Source organism: Ambystoma mexicanum, chromosome 4q (assembly GCF_040938575.1).
Source record: "Ambystoma mexicanum isolate Mex_15411 chromosome 4q, UKY_AmexF1_1, whole genome shotgun sequence".
Lineage (NCBI taxonomy): Eukaryota > Metazoa > Chordata > Amphibia > Caudata > Ambystomatidae > Ambystoma > Ambystoma mexicanum.
Window position 1 is genome coordinate 1,170,533,596 of NC_090928.1, and position 23,430 is coordinate 1,170,557,025.

Consider the following 23,430-nt stretch of genomic DNA (forward strand, 5'->3'; position numbering starts at 1 on the left):
GATTTCTAGAGGGCAGTTCCTTGCCTACGGGGCAATGAGTAATCGCTTGGCGTAATGTGGGCGGGCATCCCGGAGGAACCCGCTACAAATCCATTGATGCAAGTCCTGCTTGCGCAGGGGGGTGTGGGAGGGTTCCAGGATTGCCCGAATCTATCAGGAGCAGCACGGGCCGTTTCCCTTGCAAGAGGGAAAGGGACGTGGGGGGCCGGATTTTGGAGGCGGACTAGGGGGGCAATGTGGGAACAGGTCCGAAAGGGCTCAAGGAATGGCAGATTTCAATTGATACAGTTCAATGTCCTGCACAAGGTGTATGTAACTCCTGTGAAATGACACGCAATGAATAACACTTTGAGTATCGACTGTCCGAGATGTGGGACTGGACCGGGGTTCGGAATGATTACCAGCTTCTGGCAACAGTAGTGTCGAGGATCAACAGGCTACTGTATTCCAGTTTTGAATGGAGCCCGAGAGTGTGTTTATGGGGATTGTTGCTGAGTGGGAAACGCCACAGAGTGCAGAAGCAATTAGCCCAATTCATGGCCATAGTAGCGAAAAGAAGGGGGGCCATAGCATGGAAGAAGCCCCAGGGCCTGTCCTTGGTGCAATGGTTGGAAGATATCCGTAGATGGGGGGATGGCAGAGTTAGATATCCTGCAACAAACCTCGGACCCGATGGTGGAAGATGGGGTGGTGGTGAATTGGAGCCAACTGTTAAACGAACTACACTCCTCAGAAGAGTTGAAGCCCCCTTAAACATTGAAGGTGGTGTTCATACGGTTCTAGGGGGGAGGCGTTGAAAGGGAGGGGTGGTGGAATGTTGATGGGTGAATGGGATATGACCAGGAAAGTCACGGAACCAAGGTATTGCTATAACCTGGCTGAATTGGTTTGAATTTTAAGTGCAGACTCCATGGAGAAATAGGCTGGCTGGTGTGTCGGGCATACATAACATGCGGGACACAGCAACCTATTGAGCGTGCACTTAGAGTGCAGCTCCATGTCCTGAGCTTCTACTGTTTGCTTATATACTGTCAACCAAAGCATTTTTATGTGCTTTGGTTGGCAATATATTTAAGTAAAACATAACTATCTCGACGCGCAAGTCCCTGCGTCCTGCTGCCTGCGGCCAACAGGGTGCGCCTAAAAGGAAACTGCGCCAAAATCTCGGTGCCGAAACGGCACGCGCCCAATGTGCTGCACCGGAACGCTCGGCTTCGCTCTGGAGCATCTTTATAATCAAGCTGCGATTTACAAAATTCAAAATAAAAACACGTAAACGATATAATCGTGATCTAGTGGTTGGGTTTTGAATCGCCTTGTGTTGTTAGCAAACGTTCTGGTGGTCGACTTTGTACATATCTGGCATAACTCACTATCATTTTGACATAAAGGGACTCTGTCGAGGACTGTGATCTTATACTGAACTCTTGCTTGGAAAAAAGAGTGCACCTCGGCTAAAAGTCCAATGCTCACCTTTTTGTGGCAGAACAGTGAAAATAAGCAGTATTTGAAAATACCACTTGTTTTTACCTCCAGCCTGATTATGGGCCTGATGGAATTGGTGCATAAGTGAGGCGATGCCTCATAAGGCAATTTCCGCCAGTAATTGTTGTTCCCCATCAATAAATCAAAAGAGGTTTTTCTAAGGGGACGTTCAAAGGGGGTACAGAAGTGGACACCTGGGATGTGATGTTATGATGATATACACCGCTCACATGGCTCTGTAAGGAAGTGGGTGGGGTTGGTTAGTGAGTGAAGAGGGATAGAATAGAGGTTGTGCTCTTCTGTTGATGCATGCAGAACCAGGAGGAACTGGCATCTGTGCGTATCAGCTTTCTGGGTCTGCTTTGTTATGATATGATATGATATGATGTGGCATTTATAACACGCCTGTACACACGTTTCTAGTTGCGACAAAACAAGGGCGGGGAAACAAGGGAGGACAAAATAACGATCTTACTATTCAGAGCGAGCAAGTGCAGGGAAGTGCACTGGGCTAGTTGTGTCCGGAGGGGTAGGGTCCAGTGTTTGGTTGGTTTGTTGTTTGCAACTGTTTTGTTCTGTGGTTCGGTTAGCCATGGGTGTGGGTTTGCATGTTTAATTGTGTGCAGTTTTGGGCATGTGTAGTACGTGGGAGGTATGTTGGTGTGGAGAAAATGAGTGGGGTATTCAGTTGGTTTGTGTTTGGCTTTGGGTGTGTGGTGGTTTCATTGATGGTTCTTCAAGCCATATTGTCCCCTGTTTGCTTTGGTCCTAGAGTATGGTTTGTGGGGGTATGCGTTTTTATGCTTGTCTCGGTGAGTTGAATAGCCAGGTTTTCAGTCGTTTTCTGAAAGTTAGCTGGTCTTCTGGCGTTCCTATTTCCTTTTGTACCCAGTTCCATCGTTTGGCTATCTATCAAGAGCGGATCCGCCGAATTTCCTTTCTCTCGGAGTGTTCCTTTTCTATTTGGATGCTGTTGTTCGATCGTAGGTTTCTTCCTGATTGGTAGCGGTTGATTTTTAGCTTGCAGAAATTCAGCTCCTTCTCCACGTAGTGATTTGTGGGCAAGCAGAGGGCTTTAAAGTTCATGCATTTTCTTACTGGTAGCCAGTGCAGGCTTCTCAGGGCGATGTGGTCCCTTCTATCAGGAGTATTCTTGTTGCTGTATTTTGGAGACGTTTTGACATTCCAGGGTAGAGTGTAGAGGCTGTTTGATTAGTCTTGTCTTGATAGTACCAAGGAGATGATTGTTTGTTTGTTTGTTTGTTTGTTTGTTTGTTTGTTTGTTTTTATTATTTATATTGTGCACCAGACCCAAGGGTATTCGGGCGCGATTGCATAAGAGGGTTGTTAATCTTAGGTTACAAATGTACAAGCTTAGGTTACAACGCTGTATAGATGACACGACAGACATCATAGACAGGCAAAAGGAGTGTGTGTGACATACATAAAAATGTTAGGCAGTTACAAGTGTACAAGGATAGATACAGCTGTGTTACAGTGCTGTGTAGCTGCCACAATGGGCAGGCAGAAAGAAAGTGTACAGTGTACAGAGTGTGGCATAGAGACACACCTAAATATAGTAAGGCAGTATGGTTACTTATATACAATGGGTGCAGGATGGATACATGTATAGTCTGGTCAGACGTCCTGTTCCTTTAGCCAGTGGATCAGGCTAGTTCAGAATTGTAGGTAGGGTTGATCTTCCCTTAATGCAGGGGGGAGGGAGTTCCAGTATTGAGCTGCTTTAACAGGGAAGCTGCTCCCACCGGACTTGGTTAGCCTAAATCTAGGTACTAGTAGGAGGTTGGAATTGACCTTTCTTAGTGGGCGGGAGGCTGTTTGTCTATTAAATCTGTCTGAGAGGTATTGTGGGGCTGTGCGGTTGAGGCATTTGTGTGTCAGGGATGCAGTTTTGGGGAGGATTTTGTCTTTAGTAGACAGCCAGTTGACTGATCACCTAAGGTCAGATATAGGGGCCTTTTAGGAAGACGTAGGGCCGCTCTTAAGGCATTGTTTTGGAGAGTTTGAATTTTGGAGATGATGTGACTATTGCTGCCAATATATAAGGCCTTGCAATAATCCAATTTAGATAATATTAAGGCTTGCGTTAGTGTGATACAGTTATTGGGCTTGCAAGTATAGGAGGTGGCTGAGGCCAAAGTAGTAACTTGTTTGCCAAAGGAAAGCGTGGAGTCTTGGTGGAAACCAAGTGTTTTGACTACCTTGGCCACAGTGATATTGTTGTTGTCAATTGCAAATAAGGCGTAGTTAGGGCCTAGTTTTTTAATGTTGGATGGTGTACCTACGATGAGGAGTTTTGTCATCATTCAGGCATAGACCGTGGGAGGCCATCCATGCCTGGATGATGAGGTAGACTCTGTTTACAAAGGCCAAATCCTTGTAATTATCTCCCGTCAAAGGGATGAGGATCTGTGTATCATCAGCATAATTAGTGTAGGTGATACCTAGATCATCTAGATAATCGAAAAGGGGCTTTGTGAAGATATTGTACAAAGTAGGGGAAACGCAGGAGCCTGGGGGTACACCGCATGAGATAGGTGTGGGATCAGCCGCTGCTATGGGCGAAAAGCCTCGCATTGTCCTGTTATCTAGGAAGGACTGGAGCCATGCGACTACTTCCTGGGAGAAGCAGGCTACGGAGACTAGATGGTTGCAAAGTATTGTATGGTCTACCAAGTCGAAAGCGACCGAAAGGTCTAGGAGTAGGTCAAGGAGTAGTAGAAGTGCTGTGCTGCCTTTGTCTCTTAGTGTATCTATTTGTGCCTTGAGGTCTAAGAGAGCAGTCTCAGTGCCATGCTGGGGTCTGAATCCAGACTGGCGAACACCTAGGAGGTGATTTTGTTCCAGGTGGTGCTGAATTTGTAAGTAGGCTACTTTATCCAGAATTTTGAGGAGGAATGGCACTGTGGTTATGGGACGGTAGTTACTAGGGATATTGGGGTCAAGAGTTTGTTTTTTGAGGAGGGGGAGGACCCAGGAGTGTTTAAAGTTGCAGGGTATGGTGCCTGAGGTGAATTAGGCATTTATGAGTTTGGTAATGAACGGGGAGAGTTCACGGGCAGCGTCTTTTATGAGTTGGGCTGGACATGGGTCACCATGGCAGTTGGATTGTTTGATGGAGAGAATAACTTTCTCCACTTCTTTGGTGGATTCTTTGCGAAAGTGAAAGCTGGAGGTAAGTAGAGTCGGTGGGGTGGGGGTGGGTTGCAGTGGAGATGTGGGGTTAGTGTCAGTCTTGGTAGTATTCGCATGGATGTTGGTCTTCGTAGTAGTAATGGTGTCTTTTTTATTATTAATTTTCACCTGGAGCATTTATATCTTGTTGGCCAGAGCATTCTGTATACTCGTGCACCAGTTTTTATCCTTCAAGCAGGAGTCAGGAGCTTGAATAGGGGATTCTACTTCTTTTAGGATGGCAAATAATTCTTTGGCGTTGGATTTGGCTTGGGAGATGCGGGTGTTGTAGGGGGTTTGTTTGACTAGGATAATTTCCTTCTTGAATAGGGTGGAGAGTTAGGTCAGGTTATTTTTGTTAAGGTCTGAAGGGTCTGATCGTCAGATTTTCTCAGTTAGGCGTTTTTCTTGTTTTATGGCTATCAGGTGGGGTGTGAACCACGAGTTTAGGTGTTGTCAAGGTTTGCTCTTTCTGACCTTCAATGGTGCAATGGTGTCAAGTGATGCAAGCATCACTTCATTGTACACTTGTACCATAGTAGCTGGGTCAGTCAGGTCTGGGATAGAATTTAGAGTAGGGAGGATAGGAGGATGGGGTTTTCTGGAGTAATATTTCTTTTCTTTCTAGTGGGTGCAGCTGGAGCTGTTTTACCAGTAATCGTGGGGAGTCTAGCTTCTAAGGTGAAGGAGATCAGGTAGTGGTCCGACTCGGGTCTTATGGAAGTGATGGATGTGTGGCAGTTGTGTTCAGCAAAAAAAGAGCGTTTTGTGTGGAAGATGAGGATCCTTCTGATTAGTAACAGGAGGTAGAAGATGTTTCTTCCTATTGCCTTGACTTGTTGTTCTAGAGAAAGTCTGTTGTCCATGAGGATTCCCAGGTTTGTTATCACTGTTTCTGGTTGGGTTCCCATGAAGGGTGGCCAGCTCAGGTGTTTCTGTGTTGCATTGTTTTCTGGTGGAGAGACCGTTATTTTTGTTTTGGTCAGATTCAGCTTGAGGTTGTTGCTTGTCATCCAGGTGCATAATGGCGGTGAGGCATTTGTTGAGGGTGTTGGAGGATATTTTGAAGATGAGTAGGTTGTCATCTGCGTATCATCTGCGTAGTTGTGGGCTGTCAAGCGTGGGTTTGAATCCAATTGGGAGCAGGACATGTAGATGTTGAAGAGGAGCAGGGAGAGGTTTGATGCTCGTGGCACGCCGAAGGTGATGTGTTCAGTGTTAGATGTAAATGGCAGGTGTTCCCTTCTGTTCGGTGAGGAAAGATTTCAGCCATTGTAGCGCAGAGTTTTTATGCCGCATTCTTCCAGTCTCTTTATTAGTGTTGTGTGTCTGATTGTGTAGAAGGCAGCGGATATTTCTAGTAGTAAGAGGGCTGACTGGGTGCTGTTGTCTGCATTTATTTTTAGGTCATCCCATGTGGAGCGAAGTGCTGATTCAGTTCCTTTCATTGGTGTGAAGTCGACATGAGATTGTTGAATTATCCGTTGCTTTCTCCGTGGTTGAGTTGTTCTCAAGGATTTTTGCTGGGTAGGGTAGATTCGATATTGGTCTGTAGCTGGCAGGGTCTTCCACAATTCCTGTTTTTTTTTTAGGAGGGGCTTGAAGTATTTATAACACGCTTAATACTGGGGACCAGCCTCTAAGCGCGAGACCGGGATTCAAACCTGTGTTACTGTGTGTTTTCTTGTGTCCTAGACAAGCACGTTGCTACTGGGCTATCCTTCTAGGCCATGTTTGCTGATTTGAAAGTTTTAGGTACGTTTATGTAAGTTTTAGGTAGATGCCCAGTGTCTCGCCACTTTTTGTAGATAATGTACATAATGATCAAAATTTAGCCTTTGTGCATTTAACAAAATTGTACATTCGAGTTATGGCCCGCTACAGTACACAATCACATTCCAGCCTTACAAAAAGGGTGTAAACTGATACAAAAATAACAAAATATTGCATACTGATTTCCAGAAATATGGCATGCAGTATTTCTGAAAATGATCATTGGTTCCTACCAACACAGCAGATTGTTCATAATCAGGTGGGTTGCCAGAAATACCACATGGGGTAACGTTATTTACCTCATGGGCTATTTCCATTGCGAAATCTGCCAAGCTCAAAATGAGGGCATTATGGGGAATGTGTGTTTACTGTAAAAAACACACAGTGCCGGTTTCTTTCTTATCTTGAATAGAGTTTGAGTAAAAACTTTGAATTAATCATAACAACTGAGAATTCCTTGAGGCAGCTCCCCTTCCAAAGTTGTTCAGCTCTTCTTGGCCCTTGGAGAAGGAGACCAATCATTTGCAAATTCAATCTTGGTCCTTCTACCAATGGGAGCAGTCCAGACTGACCTACTACGCCATGCCGCACCTCTCTGCATATTATTGGGCCTCATCATTGAGGCGCCTCTTCATTACAACAAATTAGCAGGAAGGGGACCTATTAGGTACGTAGACTTTAGGTCTGGACTGCTCCCATTGGTGACAAAACCAAAACTGCCTTGCTTGTGATTAGTCCCATTCTGCAATAGAGCAAAAACATGGTGGAAAGGAAGCTGCCCAAAGCAATCCTCAATTGCTAGGATTAATTCAAAGCTGTCAATACATTACTTTTAAGGACTTGAGAGATGTTAAGCAAGCATGTGTCTATGTCTAGGGTGCCAACGGCTACACATAAAACCACAGAAAGACAAGCGACATTATCACCCTAACATGTAGGCCTCAAACTACATATATTCATCACTCGTCCCAAGGCCTTGTCTGCCGCCAAAGTCTCTTTCAAGCAGAAGCCAGTGCTTTATTTGTAGGCGTGTTTGCCCTGCACTTATTGTCTCACACTTTGATTATGACCAACCCCAATGAGAAGGTGCAAGCTGTAGTTTAACCCCAAATGTGTTGACACTTTGTGGAACAGATGTGGGTGGTGGCAGCAATAGTGGGGAACTGCCCTCCTGCAGTGACACAAGCATGCTAGAAAATATTTGGACCATGGCACTTATTTTCTTACAAATTAAGCACCGAGAAGATTCTTCCCATAGTAGATTTTACGTGGAACGCAGGCCGGTGAAACAGCCGCGGGTGGTCGTACTCACACGGGATCTCCAAGCAGTGCTGCAGCACCGACAGCAGGTACGGGTAGGCTTCCGTGTGCTTCAGCTTCCTCTTGATGACCTCAAACATCTGCGACGCGCTCTTGGTGTCAATATGAACCTGCCATGAGGAAACCAGAGGGGAGCACAGTCAGTCCAGATCAGCAAGTTTCTGAGCAGTCGGCACGTACTTCCATATGTATATCAACTCTCGCCACACATATGCCACAAATGCACGCATACATGAGCCCTAGTGTACCCTTTTCAGATTGATGCCTGATGCTCTCTAATTAGCACCAAATACATTTAAAAATGTGTGGAATCATAATTTTAGTGGTATGTTTGGACGTATGTGATAACAAAACAAAAGCATCAAAGGCACACAACACCCACCTCTTAAATGTGCACTACTGAACGTACGCTCCCTGCCTGCACATGACCTCGAGATAAATGATCTACTATTCACACTTAATCTGGGTTTACTTTGCATCACCGAATCCTGGCTCAATGATGCCTCCTGCCCAGCCATCGCACTAGCCCTAACCACAGGCTACACCATCCTTAGGCAAGATAGATGTGATAAGATTGGAGGGGGAGTCGGTCTTATCCACAAAGACTCACTATCCATCAGATTAGCAGACCATAGTACATGGGGTGGTAATGCTGATATCCTATCAGCCAAGCTTACGCTCTCCCCCAATAATCTAATCAACATCCACATCCTATACAGACCTCCCGGACTCCCAGCTGACTTCCAAGAGCACCCCTCCCATCGACTCAGCAACAACATTAAAAAGTCCTCCAAAATCCTTCTATTAGGGGACTTAAATTTAGGATACAATGATCCTAAGGATAAATCCGCTGTAACCCTAACTAAAGAACTCGCAGACTTAGGTTTCTCCCAAAGAGTCCTCACCCCTACTCACTCGAAAGGCCGCACACACTTGGCTGGGTCATGGATCACAACTGTGCATCCAACATTACCTCAAACACTGCCCTTCCTTGGACGGACCACACATGCATCGAATTCCTCATCCCTACCAACCCTAAAGCTAACACTCTCACCCACGCACCACCTGCCACAATAAGACGTTCTAAAAAACTCAACGCAGACAACTTGGGTCCCCACCTTAAAAGCCCCTGCCTAGCACCACCTTTCGCTTAGGACCCAAATATACTATCAGCTATCTTCAATGATACTCTCACCAATGCCATAAACTCTATAGCCCCACTTGAAAGCAAGAAGGAAAAAAAAATAATTTCCCTGTAATTCTTGGTTCTCGGAAGAACTCCATACCCTCCGAGCTCAAAAGCGCCAGTCGGTAAAAAGTGGCAAACGGATCCGAGTGATCTAAATAAGAGCCTCTTCAAACAAATAGCCCTCCAATATAAAAAAAACATTTAAGCAGCACAATACAACTCCTTCAATGATAGGATCTCAAAGGCCAACTCCCAAGCTAAAGAACTATTCGCAATCTTTAATGAATTCGTCACTCCTCCGGTACGGCTGACAAGATAATTAAAGACAAAGCCTGGTGTGCCAGCATTCAGTCCGCCATGCTCAAAAAAATAAAATTCCTCCAGAACAAAATCCAAAACCACTGCAAAGCCCTCCCAAACCAAAAAGCCAACCGCCCTACACAAGACAAGCGTAGTAATCTCAATCGCGCTCAATTCTCCTTCAGAAACGTCACTGAACCTGAGGGCCTTAATCTCATCAAAAACCTCAAACCATCCCTCTGCAAAGCAGACATTTGCCCTCCCAAAATCATCAAGGAATGCACCAATGACCTAGCACCCCTGATTACTGCCTTCATTAACTCATCTTTCCAAACAGGCACTGTCCCAAAGAATCTCAAGGAAGCCTGGGTGCGGCCACTTCTAAAAAAGGCCACACTTGACCCAGCGCAACCCAACAACTACAGACCGATAACGACAGTCCCTTTCCTCCTAAAAATCCTGGACAAAGCAGCTCACATCCAGATCCAATCATACATAGAAGCTAACTCCATACTAGGCAAAAGACAATCTGGCTTCCGTGCCGGGCATGGAACAGAATCCGCCTTATTAGACCTAAAAAATCAAATCTCACAGATCATGGACAAAGGCAAATCTGCCTTGCTCCTCCTCCTCAATCTTCGAGCTGCTTTTGACCTGGTAGATCACCAAACACTCACCACCCACCTCACCCATGCAGCCCATTTCTCTAATCAAGCAGCATCCTGGATAATTTCCTTCCTTGAAGGAAGAGCATGAAGGTCTACTCCGACACAGCTAACGCAGATCCTACCGCTATAATCTGCGGTGTCCCCCAAGGATCTTGTACAGCCCCCACCCTCTATAACCTCTTCACAAAACCCCTCTTCGACCTACTTGACTCCATGGGTGTTGCATATACAAACTATGCAGACGACACTCAAGTACTTTTACCCCTATCTGGACTCTATCACCAAGACGCCATGGCCCTTCACAACATCTATGCCACTATCCAAGCTTGGATGGCAATCAATGGCCTCTGTCTTAACGGGGAGAAGACTGAAATTCTCATCCTGGGCCAGTCAAATACATTATCGAAACTAAGCACCCAATACAACAACTTCAACATAGGCAACTCAACCATCTCCGTATCATCCTCTGTCAAGACGCTAGGTGTTCACATTGATGCAAATCTATCAATGACCAAACAAGTCAGCGCCATAGCCTCTGAATCAGCGTTCAGCACCAAACTCATCAATGCCATTAAACCCTACTTATCCACCCCCAACCGCTTGGCCATAGCTAGAGCAACTATAGGAGCCAAACTCGATTATTGCAACGCCCTTCTAGCTGGCACCTCCGCCAAAAACATTCACAGACTGCAAACCACACAAAACAATGACCTCAGAGCCGCCATGAGCATCCCTAGAAGAGACCATATATCCCACGCCAGACGTGAAGCACGGTGACTCCAGGTCAAAGACCGTATTACTATGAAAATCCTCACCATCACTCACAGGTACATCAACAAAACCGCTCCAGCAATATCAAGGACCACATCCACTCGCCCCACCAGAGCTCAGTACACCAACCAGCTACACATACCACGCAAAAGAGAGCCACAGCGGCAGGTCTAGGCTTCTCCTATATTGCACCGAAACTCTGGAACTCACTCCCTGCCACCCTTAGAGCTGAAACTTCCATCTCTGTCTTCTGCAACAATCTCAAGACCACTCTCCTCAACTAGCAAGTGGAGGACTGCCTCCTCCACTTCTGCCATGTATATTGTAATATAACACAAATGTGATATAACTATATTGTAACCTGTGTATATACTGCTAATGACTATGTAACTATATTGCAACCTGTATATATACTGCTAATGACCATGTAACTAAGTAACTAAGCTTTGTACTGTAACAAGTGCCACGATGTCCTCGGGCTGTTGTGCGCTAGATAAATACGAATAGAACAAAACAAATAAAACAAACATTTGCTGTAACTGTTATAACGCTATGCAACCACCGCCGGAATGCTGCACCCGCAATCCTAGTGACTGCGGCGAGGAAGTGGCTGTCCATGTCCTTGGCATCAGAGAGTGCTTGCCAGGAGTACACAGGTGAACATTAATCATATACAGAGACACTGCCCTATGCCTCCTAGTGCAGAGCACGCGCTATATCTTTGGGACTTTTGCCACTGTGCACATTCCTTGCGGTGTCCTGGTCCGCGTGTCATTGACCCTGTTCTTGGGCATTAGTTAGACATTCGCACTCTGTAGCTGGGGAATCACTTGACACTGTCTACTTGCTGACTAGCAAAGTCAGTCCCGGGCTGCTGGCACGTGGCTGTTGACTTCTGCCCAATCAAGAGACAAGACACCTGGTTGACGCAGGCTTCCTTCTCAAGCTGCCCAGCTGCTCTGATACCCGACCAGCATGGGAGACGCGGCCGATTTCAGTAACACGGCGGGACTGAGTACACGGGTGACCCCGAGCCTGGGCCTCTTCCAGAAAAACAGGTCTGGGGCATGCCTCAGAGGCAGAGGTTTTCCCGATATTCACTTCCCAAAGCGTTTCCTCACCCTTTCGCTCATGCCTCATTTAATTAGCACAAACTACGGGGCAGGCCGTCTCTAGGGACTGGGGTGATATTCTTACCCCTGATATACTTATTGTCTGGACACCCCATGCACCATTGTGGACTTCCCCTCTCCCGTGCCAGAGGCCCCGGTATGCAGTGCGCCGGGGCCCGGTTGCCCCCCACACTCCATGAAAAGCCAATTGCGTGAAAGTCCCTTTATGTTGCAATGGGACTTTTTGCCGTCTGCCTTTACCAGCCCACACCAGGAAACCCAAAAGTCAATGCCCCTGTCACCTGCACCAATGCTATTCAGTCCTAAAGTACAGGCACCCACCCATGATATGATATGGTATTTCTAACGCACCTGTACACAAGTGAAATCAAAGTTGGCCACACTGGTGGTACAAGGGTTGGACTGGGAACCAAAAGAAGTCCTGGAATTTATTTTAAAAGTGTCCCCATATTACACATTTTCAGGAAGCCCAAGACTTTTCCTATGGGAACATTTGGAAATACCACACAAAAGAGGCCCAGGGTGCAGAGGCCTACCATGGAATCTCCAGAGTTCCCCATAGGCCAGTCCACCCCCGACTCTAGACGTGTGACCTGCAATCTTTTGAAGAGACAGAGAATGCTTGAGAAGCTTACTGTGTATATTAAATTAAATTGGTCTTTTATTTCGCGCTTCATGCTGGAGTCCAGCCTCTGCGCACGGGACCGGGTCTCGAACCCATGCTGCTCAGTGTTGTCTTGTTTTCTAGCCAAGCTCATTTTTGTATATCTGCAAAGGAAGGGTCGAGAGGGTGGTCGCCCTAGGAAAGGATGTGTGGGTTAAGGCAGCAAATATGTTAGTATGATACTAGGGCGGGAGTCTGTGAAGGAAGCAAGCCAGGCTTGCGTTTGTTTGTGAGCGTAGACCTGTCACATTAAATCAACCTTTTCCACATAGTAAATCCCGCCTGTGGTAATTGAGCCATGTCGCCCAACGGTCCCTTTAACCCAAAGCCAAAGGTCGATTACTGGAGCAAATGGTTTACACAGCCACGTGGGCAACACGCGGCATGGCTTTGGAAAGAGCCCTGCCTCTTTTCCGTCCAGCAACTCAATGAACCGGGCTCGTGCAAGGAGGCTGCTGCATCACTCTGTGCTGACTTCTCTTGGGGAGAGCTGCTATATTCGACCAGTGTTTCTGATTATAGGTTGGAGCAAAAGTGATGGAAGATATTTGGCAAGCGCCATTCACAAGATCCATGTCTTCCCTGTTGACTGCATCATGCGTTAAGCTGCTCGAATCAGAAACAGACCAAAGCATCACAAAACTGGGGCCATCCCCAAAAGCCCGTTGGTGGAGGAAGAGAGTTAACATTGTGTCCCAGGCGGGAAGCTCCGGCGCCATGCTTCAGCTGCGGCGGAGCGTACAGCCAAGATGATGAGGAAAATCAAATGCCATTGACAATCTATTAAGGATACTTATTTATTTCCGCATGCCTTCAGCCCATCTATATTTCGACAGTGAACCGCAATGCTGCGCCTTTATTCACTTTTCCATCACATCCACCCATGCACACCTACTCGACTGCCACAAGATGGGCCTCAGCCTTGGCTTAGGATCTAGTCCTCAATAAACTGTCCCGTCAGAACTGCTTATCCCCGGTTTTCACCAGTAACTGTTTCCAGGCCATGATTCTGCCGTTGCCGCGCTCGGGCGCGTGCTGCATAACCTAACCGGCACCTGATATGCCCAACTCCTGAAGGTGAACTCTCCTTCTCACCACTGAACTCCAACACTGACTTCAAATGATTGCTCAGGGCGCGCTGCTGCACCTTCGAGCGCCTCATTCTACATCCCCCGCCCACACCCTAACTTCCTTCTTTCTCTAATACAGTACTGTAAAAGTCCTTGCTTGCTGTATAATGCAACCATTAGCTCTTTGCTTCTACATCGACACCTATCCTTCAAGGAGGAAATAGCAAGGAAAAGGTTGGGTGCCAAATTTCCCTCCTGTAGACAACCAAGCCCTTCATCCGAGCAAACAACTTCCGATCTGCTGTACGAGCCTTGGTCCTCTCCTACCTGGATGGTGGCAATGCCTTTCTGGACGGCCTTCTGGCGACCACCCTGGCACCCCAGAGATGAGTCCTACATGTTGCAGCAGGACTGAAAGGTCACCCTGACCCTCATCGAGCTGAACTGGCTTCCTTGTTTCTCTTCTTTCCTCACTGTTGCCTTCCCCCAATGACTTGTAAAGGACTCCATTGCTTCAGCTAGGCCTGCACTCAATAAATATAAATATAATAATAATAATAATAATAATAATAATAATAATAATAATAATAATAATAATAATAATAATTTCCATTGGACACTTTATACCAAATATGTAATTACAAGTACATGGAAACCACCTTGATTATCCAGCGCCAGTATGTACCCAGATCATCTTACTAGGCCATCCATCTAAACAGGAGGTTATCCAAGGGTGGCAGAATGACATGAGCCTAGATGGAGTCCCACCCCCGTTGAGCCAATGTGCCATATCACTTGCGTTCATTATGGACAGCATCCTCTCTGTCAGGCGGCCTATCATCAAAAAAGAGCAACCCGCCTGCGATCCACGAGCACTCCTCTGGAAGATAAAACCCTTCCTCCAATCTGAGCCTTTCAGAATCATGGCCCAGGACCTGTCCATCTTTCGCCTAAATGGTTGGAACGCCCTCTTCACTGGCATCCCAGCCACACACCGGTCCTGTTTAGGGCCTTCCAGCATGCTGCTATATGCCTCATAACGAACAGAGGAATTTGACCACATCATCGCCCTTCTAAGAGAATTACACTGGCTACTCATCTCAGCCAGGACACTCTAAACAATTGCTTGCATCACATATGAGGCTAATACTGTCTCAACATCAGCCTACCTAACCACAAAGCCTGCGGGCGCATAAGGACACCGTCACCTACAAGCCAGACCATTGTGAGGCTCAAGACTAACCTGGCACGCAAAGAAAATAACAAGAAACAGGCCATCTCGTACTATGACCCAGCCTACTGCAACAGGATCATGGTCGCAGTCAGGACCACTCCAATACTCTCCCGCAGTTCAGCGAGAGCTCAAGACCCTACTCCTCATGGAATACCTACGGGTCACTTATTACCCGCTATCCCCAGGTATATGTCATCCCTTTAGTATGGGATTACCAAGATACTATAATCAGTAACTTACCATTACATTGACCTCGGTTAAACTTAAAGTACTTGTAAAGTGCTTTGGTGCTTCCTAGTTAAGTTCATGTTACACAAACCCATATCAAAATACAAATGGTGCCGGATAATCAAATATGCCAGATGTTGGAATGTCTGTATTCTGGAAGGCAGTTAGCCAGAAAACAGAGCAAAATTACAGATACAAGAGTTACCTGGCCTTAAATTCTGTTTTCCAACTCTCTTCTATCTGGTTACTTGATTAACTGGCCTCATGATATTGTTACCAGACATTTTATTAACCCAATGGGTATTATGACCAGCAATGAGAAGTGCCAGATAAGAGAGTGGACCTGTGAATAGTGACAGATATGATAGGATAAGTCATTTATAATGCACCTGTACACATGTGTTTCTAGGAACGACAAGACATGGGGGGTACGGAGGGAAGACAAGACAAACGAGCTTACTAGGCCTTGTGTCATTTAGATCATGCAAGTGCCGTAGCTCAAGGAGCAGGGAAATGGGTTGGGAGAAGTGCAAGGGAGACGGAAAGGGAAAGTGTGATCAGGGCACTTTGCTCTGAGTAAGTGCAGCCCGGGTAGCGCGGCTCTGAGTAAGTGCAAGAAGGTGGGGGACTGGTGAGGTTACAGTTACAGCCCTTAGCATGTGACAGGCCTGGAGGCAGTGCAGTGGAGACTGGTCAGAGGAGCCTGGTACCCAGTGGGACTCTGAGGCTATCCAAGCAACCAGTCAGCACAGCAGGCAGAAAGGTCAGCTGGGAAGGCAGAGAGAGAAAAGAGAGCAGAAAAGAAAAGTCTTGAGCTGCTTCCGGAACTTCAGGTGGTCTGGTTCAAGTTTGAGATGGGCAGGGAGGAAGTTCCAGAGACAGGTACCTGCAGAAGAAAGTGATCTGCCCCTACTCATTGCCTGGAGAAGCGTCTGACCCTCAGAGAGTTGGAGGCAGCAGGAAGGTATTTAGGAAGCAAGTGTTGGGTGTAATGCATGTCCTGGCTCCAGAAAGCCTTGTGGACGATGCAGAGGGTCTTGAACTTGATCCTTGCAGCCACTGGGAGCCAGTGGCGAGATTTCAGGGCTGGAGAGATATGGTCCCTGGCCTGGACTTGAGGCCGAGGATAAGTCTCACAGTCCTGTGGATGTTGGAGCCCTCGGGAACACCACATGTAGAGCGAGGTGGTAGAGAGAAAGGATCCAAGTTGGACTTGGGAGGGTCGGTCCAGGAGGGAAGAGGTCAGCCACTCCAGGGCCTGATACATGATGCCCAGGTTCTCACAGAGTTGTTTGATCAGCATGTTGTGCTTGACTTTGCCAAAAGCAGAGGAAAGTTCAAGGAGGAAGAGGACAGAAGGGATGCTGGAGTCGAGATTGGAGAGAAAAGCATCACCGATGTGCAGGAGAGCAGTTTCCATGCCTCTGGCTTCTCTGAAGCCAGACTGATGATCATGGAGACAACCAACAGTTTCAGTGTGAAGAGTACTATTGGCCAGTTTTTCCAGAAGATTGCCCAGGGAAGGAGTGCTAGAGATCGAGCGATAGTTAGCCATACAGGTAGGATCGGCAGAAGGCTTTTTTAGAACAGAGTGCACAAGGGAGCACTTGAGGAGAGAGGGGAGGTTGTCCTTGATGGTTCTATAGGAGCAAGGGAGCACCTGTTTGGACTACACTTTCATAGATCAGACTTATCTCGAAACATCGTCAGGTGTTATCAGAGAGAAAGAGGAGAAAGGAGGAGGAGAGGGAGAGGTGGCCAGAGGGGGGGCCGAGAGAGGTAGCGGGAGAGGAAGGGCATAACAAGGACAGGATGTCCGGAGATTTAGTAGTGAAGTGAGAAGCCAGGGGCGTACAGAGAGCCCGGGAGGGAACAGGAGAGGTGCAGAATGCAGAAGGATTGGCCAGCTCCTTGCAGATTTTAAAGAGTTTGGCTGTGTTGTTAGCGGCCGCAGAGACTAGGGCTTGGATGTGGACTCTCTTCTTGGACAGGACAGAGAGTCTGTATTGCCTTTGGAGCAGGCGGCAAGCCAGTCTGTCAGAGGATGCACCCAAAGCCCTCCACTTCCTCTCAGCCACCCTACATTTCCGTTTCAAGGCAAGGTCGGTGTCATACCAAGAGTTGCACTTGGAGGTAGACTTCAGATGGATTCTTATGGTGGGGCAAGATGTCCAGAGTGTTAGAAATAGCAAGATGCAGGTCAGAAAGGGCTGTGTTATGGTGTGAGTCAGCTGCAGGAGTAGGAGCAGAGAAAGTAGAGGCAAAGGCATCCACAGACACATACTTCAGGGGCCGAATGACCAAGAATGCAGGCAGTGGTGCCGAGGTGGGCTTTGCCTGGGGACAGAGAGTATCAGTTGAGAGGAAAGAAGAAAGTGGTCAGTCCAAGAGAGGGGAGTAGTGAGAGGGTTAGAGAGAGGGATGTCTGAGGAGATGAGAACATCCAGTGGTGTCTGGCAGTGTGTGTCGGACCAGAGGGTAGGAGAGAGAGATAGATAGTCTCTGAGGTTGCGTAAGAGCCCAGAGGAGGGATAGGAAGCATCCAGGTGGATGTTGAGGTCTCCGAGGAGAAGTTGAGAGGTAGAGAAAAGGGGAGATGTGGAGAGATGTGGAGAGATAACAAAGCTACTCTGTAAATGCAATTCAAGAAGAATAATTGCCTTGAGGTTTATTCACACTTACTTGTGCCAATGTAACCCCCACTTACCATATCAAACCGCTTGGCAAGTTCTAAGTCATCTTCATTTCTCACCATTTCAAAGAATTCTAAGTGCCTGGAAACAAAACAAATCCAGTGCTCGATTATTAACAGCTCAAAAAACCTAATTCATCAAACAATATAGGTTACGACAGTGAAATGGAATAGCCTATCAGAATCTCCAGAGAAGAAACCATAAACATATTACCCTCCAACCTAATTTGGATATCCCCGTCCTCCAAAAAGGGCAAATGTAATTAAGGAGTGCACCCTTAAAATATTGAGGTCTAATGCACTGTTATCCAGACCAGAGTGATTTTGTGCCAGCTTTGGTATGGCATGGACAGTCGTTCACGGGAATCACAGCACTGGTGCAAAGCAGGGGTCAGAGAAAGGGGTGAAAGGATACATTTCTTTTGGAATAGCCAAATCTTCAAGCCTTGTGGAAGGGGTGATGGTGAGAAATAGATTGGATGTAACAGGGAGGGTGTAACAAAGCCTTGGGGACCAGACATCAATTTAACACTGAAAAATGAATTGATGGCAAAAAGGCGGGAACATAGCAAAGGTGAGGAGGGGATGAGTGCATGGCCATAGAGGGGAGGGAAGGCACCAGGTTGTCCTTGAATAAGGGAGGACCACATCCGTGAGGTGCAGTATGTAGAGGAAGCGAGACACATGATCAAATCTCCGGGCTGAGGCGGGGAGACTCCCTAGGACGCCAATGCACATAATCGGGCAGGCAAATGGCTTGGAAACCAATGTGTTGCTATAGGAGGCGGGATAAGGGAACGGTACGAATGTTGATGAACACACGTAAGTTGCTTACTACCTAAGTGTTGATGACAGGATTGTTTACAAATGTGCAGCCCCGGTGGGCGGAAGGTCAAGTACGATGCTATCGCTGATAGGCAAATGAATATTCCCATTGGCTTGTGGACTTCCATTGGCTGAAGATTTCTATGTTAACACCCAACTACTCTAAACTCCAGTCCATGTCAACATGTTTAGCGAGCCACACGCCTTGCAAATCCGATCAAGAAGGGCCTGAGTGTCCCCATGTTAGATGGCCTAGCGGAGCAGTCATGAACACGGCAGAGGGCCACGCGACCGTCTTGCACGGCTCACCTGTCCAGTGTTGCGTTTTCATGCCCCCGCAGCTTGTCAATCACCGGCTGGATTCCCAACATCAGGAACTCGTACCGAAGGTGCAACCGGAACTCAAGGTTATCCTTAAAAGACAGACAAGGTCAAAAGGTCAGAGCGGTACCATAGCTTAGCGCCATGAACGAAGATGGGTAGACTGCACACAGCCAAGCTATCTTGAAGGTACGATACAAGTGGGGGGCCCTGCACTACCAACTTTGCAGCTTGATATCTGCCAGGGACTCATATGGTTTAGGTTATTCTGCAAGCTACTGTATGGGTCAGACATGTGTACTAAAAGTTTAAATCGTCAGTTTCCAGCACAGGCTTGTCTGTAATGACATATCCCTCTGACGTTGACTCGGAAGACACACTGGAGGCACCATCTACTTTTCTTGCCTGTTTACCACCTCTCCTCCCTCTTCCCTTTTCAGTGCCTCCTGTGTACCTGAGAGCATTTTACAGAACATTTGGGACTCAACACTACACGGATCCTTCCAGCAGCCCTTCCTTTCAGTGTCTCCATCCCAGCTACACAATGCCCATCCTCTGGGTCTGGCAACACAGGGGGAGGTCGGGGTGTTCTGCAGTGCCCAAGTCTTGAATGCAAAAACAAACTCGTAGACATTCTTAAATGTCCTGCAAAGATACTATTTACTACAAAATGCAACCGGTATTGTTTTATTTTGTTCTTAAAGTGAGGGAGGATGTATGATGCTTGGAAAGTTCTTCATCTTCAGGGCGCTCTCTTGTTTATTAAAAAGCAAGAAGAAAAACATTTAGAAAAAAGAAGACAATGGAAAAGTACCAAGGAAAAGGCAAGAATAGAGTGGCCCATATCATTCCACCCTTAATCAATACAGTGGGCAGGCAGGCAGAGTCTAGTGAGCATTGCACTTCTATAATTCAGGAGTCAAAGAGTACTTTCTAAGGGGCGACTGTTGTTTAGCCTCTTTGCAGCAAGCACTGTAAATGGCCATGCGGTCCAAGCACCCATTACCATGATGGGAATATAAAGAGTCGCAGCTCAAAGGAGAATGTATAGTAGGTCCCGTGCGACTCTGCCAAACACTCTCCCTAAATAGCATGCATTCAGTCTGCCAAACTGGCTCCAAACCCTATGGGAGGAACATGGAGTAAGTGCAGTGGCTTGGTCTGGCTAGCTGTAGCCCCCACAAAGATAGCCCACACTGGCCTGGCTCTTCAACCCCCCTCCCCAATGCATTATGGGGCTTTTAGTCTTGGGACTACAGGTGCATAACGTCCGGAATATCAGCCACAAAAGTGCAGGCCACTAGAAGGCTGGCTATTAACAATAACTATATCGTAATATGCGGTATTACAAATGTTCTTTCCCAAGACAAAAAGCCTACACCGATTTCACATTACTGTAAATATCCTTGAATTCAATGGCATAGAGTGCTCCGTTGCATTCAATGGCATAGAGTGATCCGTTGCATTCAATGGCATAGAGTGCTCCCTTGCATTCAATGGCAGAGTGCTCCGTTGCATTCAATGGCATAGAGTGATCTGTTGCATTCAATGGCATAGAGTGCTCCCTTGCATTCAATGGCAGAGTGCTCCATTGCATTCAATGGCATAGAGTGCTGCGTTGCATTCAATGGCATAGAGTGCTCCATTGCATTCAATGGCATAGAGTGATCAGTTGCATTCAATGGCAAAGTGCTCCATTGCATTCAATGGCATAGAGTGCTTGTTGCATTCAATGGCATAGAGTGCTCCGTTGCATTCAATGGCATAGAGTGATCTGTTGCGTTCAATGGCAGAGTGCTCAGTTGCATTCAATGACATGGAGGGCTCTGTTGCATTCAATGGCATAGAGTGCTCCGTTGCATTCAATGGCAGAGAGGCCTTCATTGCATTCAATGGCATAGTGTGCTACGTTGCATTCAATGGCATAGAGTGATCTGTTGCATTCAATGACAGCAGAGTGCTCCATTGCACTCAATGGCATGGAGTGCGCTGTTGCTTTCAATGGCATAGAGTGCTCCATTGCATTCAATGGCATAGAGGGCTTCGTTGCATTCAATGGCATAGAGTGCTCCGTTGCATTCAATGGCATAGAGTGCTCCATTGCATTCAATGGCAAAGAGGGCTTCGCTGCATTCAATGGCATAGAGTGCTCCGTTACATTCAATGGCATAGAGTGCTCCATTGCATTTAATGGCATAGAGGGCTTCGTTGCATTCAATTGCATAGAGTGCTCCATTGCATTCAATGGCGGGGTTCCCCATTGCATTCAATGGCATGGAGTGCTCCATTGCATTCAAAGGCATAGAGTGTGGCGTTGCTTCACAGCTTGGTTTGCACGAGAAAAAACCTGTACATACACAGACTCCATTACATGGTGACTTTATTTCATGGCTGAATCACTCCCTAAACATTAACGAAGTATAAACACTCCCCTAAAACATGTGACCGGCTGCTACTCATCTGTCCCCTCCTCCACACTATGTCCCCCCTTATTGACTTTTAAGGAGGGGGGCAGTGTTGAACAGCAGCCTCAGTGGCCTCAGTACAAGCTGCCGCTCTCCAGCCACGAAGGTCTCTTTGCATTTCAAGTTGCGGAGCGGCAAGTCATAGGCCCTCACGCATGCGCCCGTGCTACATTTGTGTTTGTGTTTGTATTTATTTCAAGAACAGGTATGTCAATTTCAATCAGAACTGGCTAACAAATACACATTTACGGGTGGCTGAGACCTTCCCCTGACCAATAGCACACATTGGAGAGCAGGTTTATGCGGGTGAGAACAAAGTGGGACATAGAGAACGGACAACAAATGATAACAGGCACATGTCACTTACAAAGGTAACATTAACCCAGCCCAGCAACTGCTGGTGGCCCGGAAGCTAGAACTCTTGGCAAAAGCCCCAAGAGCTCTGGGTTCGATCCTTACCAACACTGGTCTCATATTATTTACATATTTACCCACGCCTATGGCCCATGGTCATAGAGGCGCACATAAAACAATAAATATTAAAGACACAACCAATACAGCTAGATCTCGAACAACAAAAGCATGGCAGCAAACCCCAGCCATTATCACACCCCTGATACTATTTATGAAAGCGCTTTTAAATTAGTTTTAAATCCTAATTCCATGCCCTAAAATGTTTTTTACAAGCAAAGCCCAGATGCTTGTCATAGGGTGAACTGTATTTGTCATATGCATTGTTATGTTATTTTGTACACCCCAGCCCCTGAGCACCTACTATTTCACAACATGACTGTTATATTTTTGCTACAAACCACATATTTCATAACATCACTCACAATATGGTAATGTGGCATTGGTAGGCTATCAGAATCTGCCACAAAGAATGCTGCAGAGTGCCCTTCCATCGGTTCTGGTGAGTTGTTGTGGAGGAGGAGAGTGTGGCCTAACCAAAGCATCAAGGGGGAGGGGCCAGTACCACAGAGACAAATCGGTTCTGAAGGTGCTCAATAATGGCCCTGCATAATCAGCGCAACCGAACACAACTTAGGACGTAGTAACCTTGCACTGAAGAAAATAAAATAAAAAAGTAGAGCCCTGGTGCAGAGGTTCGAACCCAGCTCAACTGGCTGCTCCCCTTGTATTCAAAGTCTGTGTCGTCTTTCCATGGTCAAGATGTACAATGCTATTTTGTGCACGTGTTCATGTTATTTTTATTTTGTTTTAGTTGTAGGCAATTCATAGGCCAGTTGATGTCATAATAGTTCACATTTAAATTAAAAGAAGGTGAAGCGCTGTCTGAGAAGTTCAAACCCAGCTTACAAAGCTGAATCATTTTTCTAAGCAGTGTCCAATGTTCTACACTACTTCTGCTCTGGACAATAAACATATACAAATGTATATAAGCTTAAGCACAATACAGTACATCAGTATGTGTGAGCCGCACCTTGGGGGTGGCTTTGAGCATCTGCACTGCAGGAAAGCAGATAAATCATTGTTTGGAGAATAGCTCAAATCTGGCACATGTGTAAGGGGGTTTATATCTAGCACCACCATGTGGAAAGAGAGAAGTGGTGCAGTTACTTTATTTTTAGGCAGTTCAGTGATGTGGAAACAGAAATGCGGGGAAGGCGGCCTGCTTATGTGCGGTGTATCACATCCCTTTAAAGGGTACTTTGCACTAAAATGAGTCATTTTCGCCTTTTTATTTAAGTGCTGGCCATTATTCCTGGGATACTATCACTTACAGCCCAGTTTCCCTGGGTCCACAGTCGACAAAAGCATTTCCTAAACCACACCAGCTTCCGGAATACCCGGTCACTGCCAGATTGCTTCTCAAAGAGGTGGGGGCTTTGGAGAATGCTTTAATGACTGATAAATAAAGTCATTTAGGAACCTATTTATCAACTTGATTTAATTATTTTGTATTTTTCCTAAGTTTACCTGTTTTGTATTTAGCCAAACACCACGCTTTCCCCCACTTCAGAACACTGTGTGCAAATAAAGTGGCTGCACATCATTACATGTGATGCAGGTGGAGAGCAGACACATACAGAATGAATAAGATCACATTGATATATATAGCATTTACGGGTGAAA

At 46.5% G+C, this 23,430-nt stretch overlaps 1 protein-coding gene across 3 annotated transcripts in view; it reads right to left on the minus strand.

The window, feature by feature from the left end:
• DAAM2 (dishevelled associated activator of morphogenesis 2) overlaps positions 1–23,430 on the minus strand; it is an 858,328-nt gene that overhangs the window by 257,599 nt on the left and 577,299 nt on the right. For all 3 annotated transcript variants that reach the window (XM_069608749.1, XM_069608748.1, XM_069608750.1), the window contains 3 exons: positions 18,857–18,960; positions 17,738–17,804; positions 7,766–7,883 (listed from right to left, as the gene is read on the minus strand). In XM_069608749.1, the coding sequence (XP_069464850.1) occupies positions 7,766–7,883; positions 17,738–17,804; positions 18,857–18,960 (289 nt within the window). The remainder of the gene's footprint in view (positions 1–7,765; positions 7,884–17,737; positions 17,805–18,856; positions 18,961–23,430) is intronic.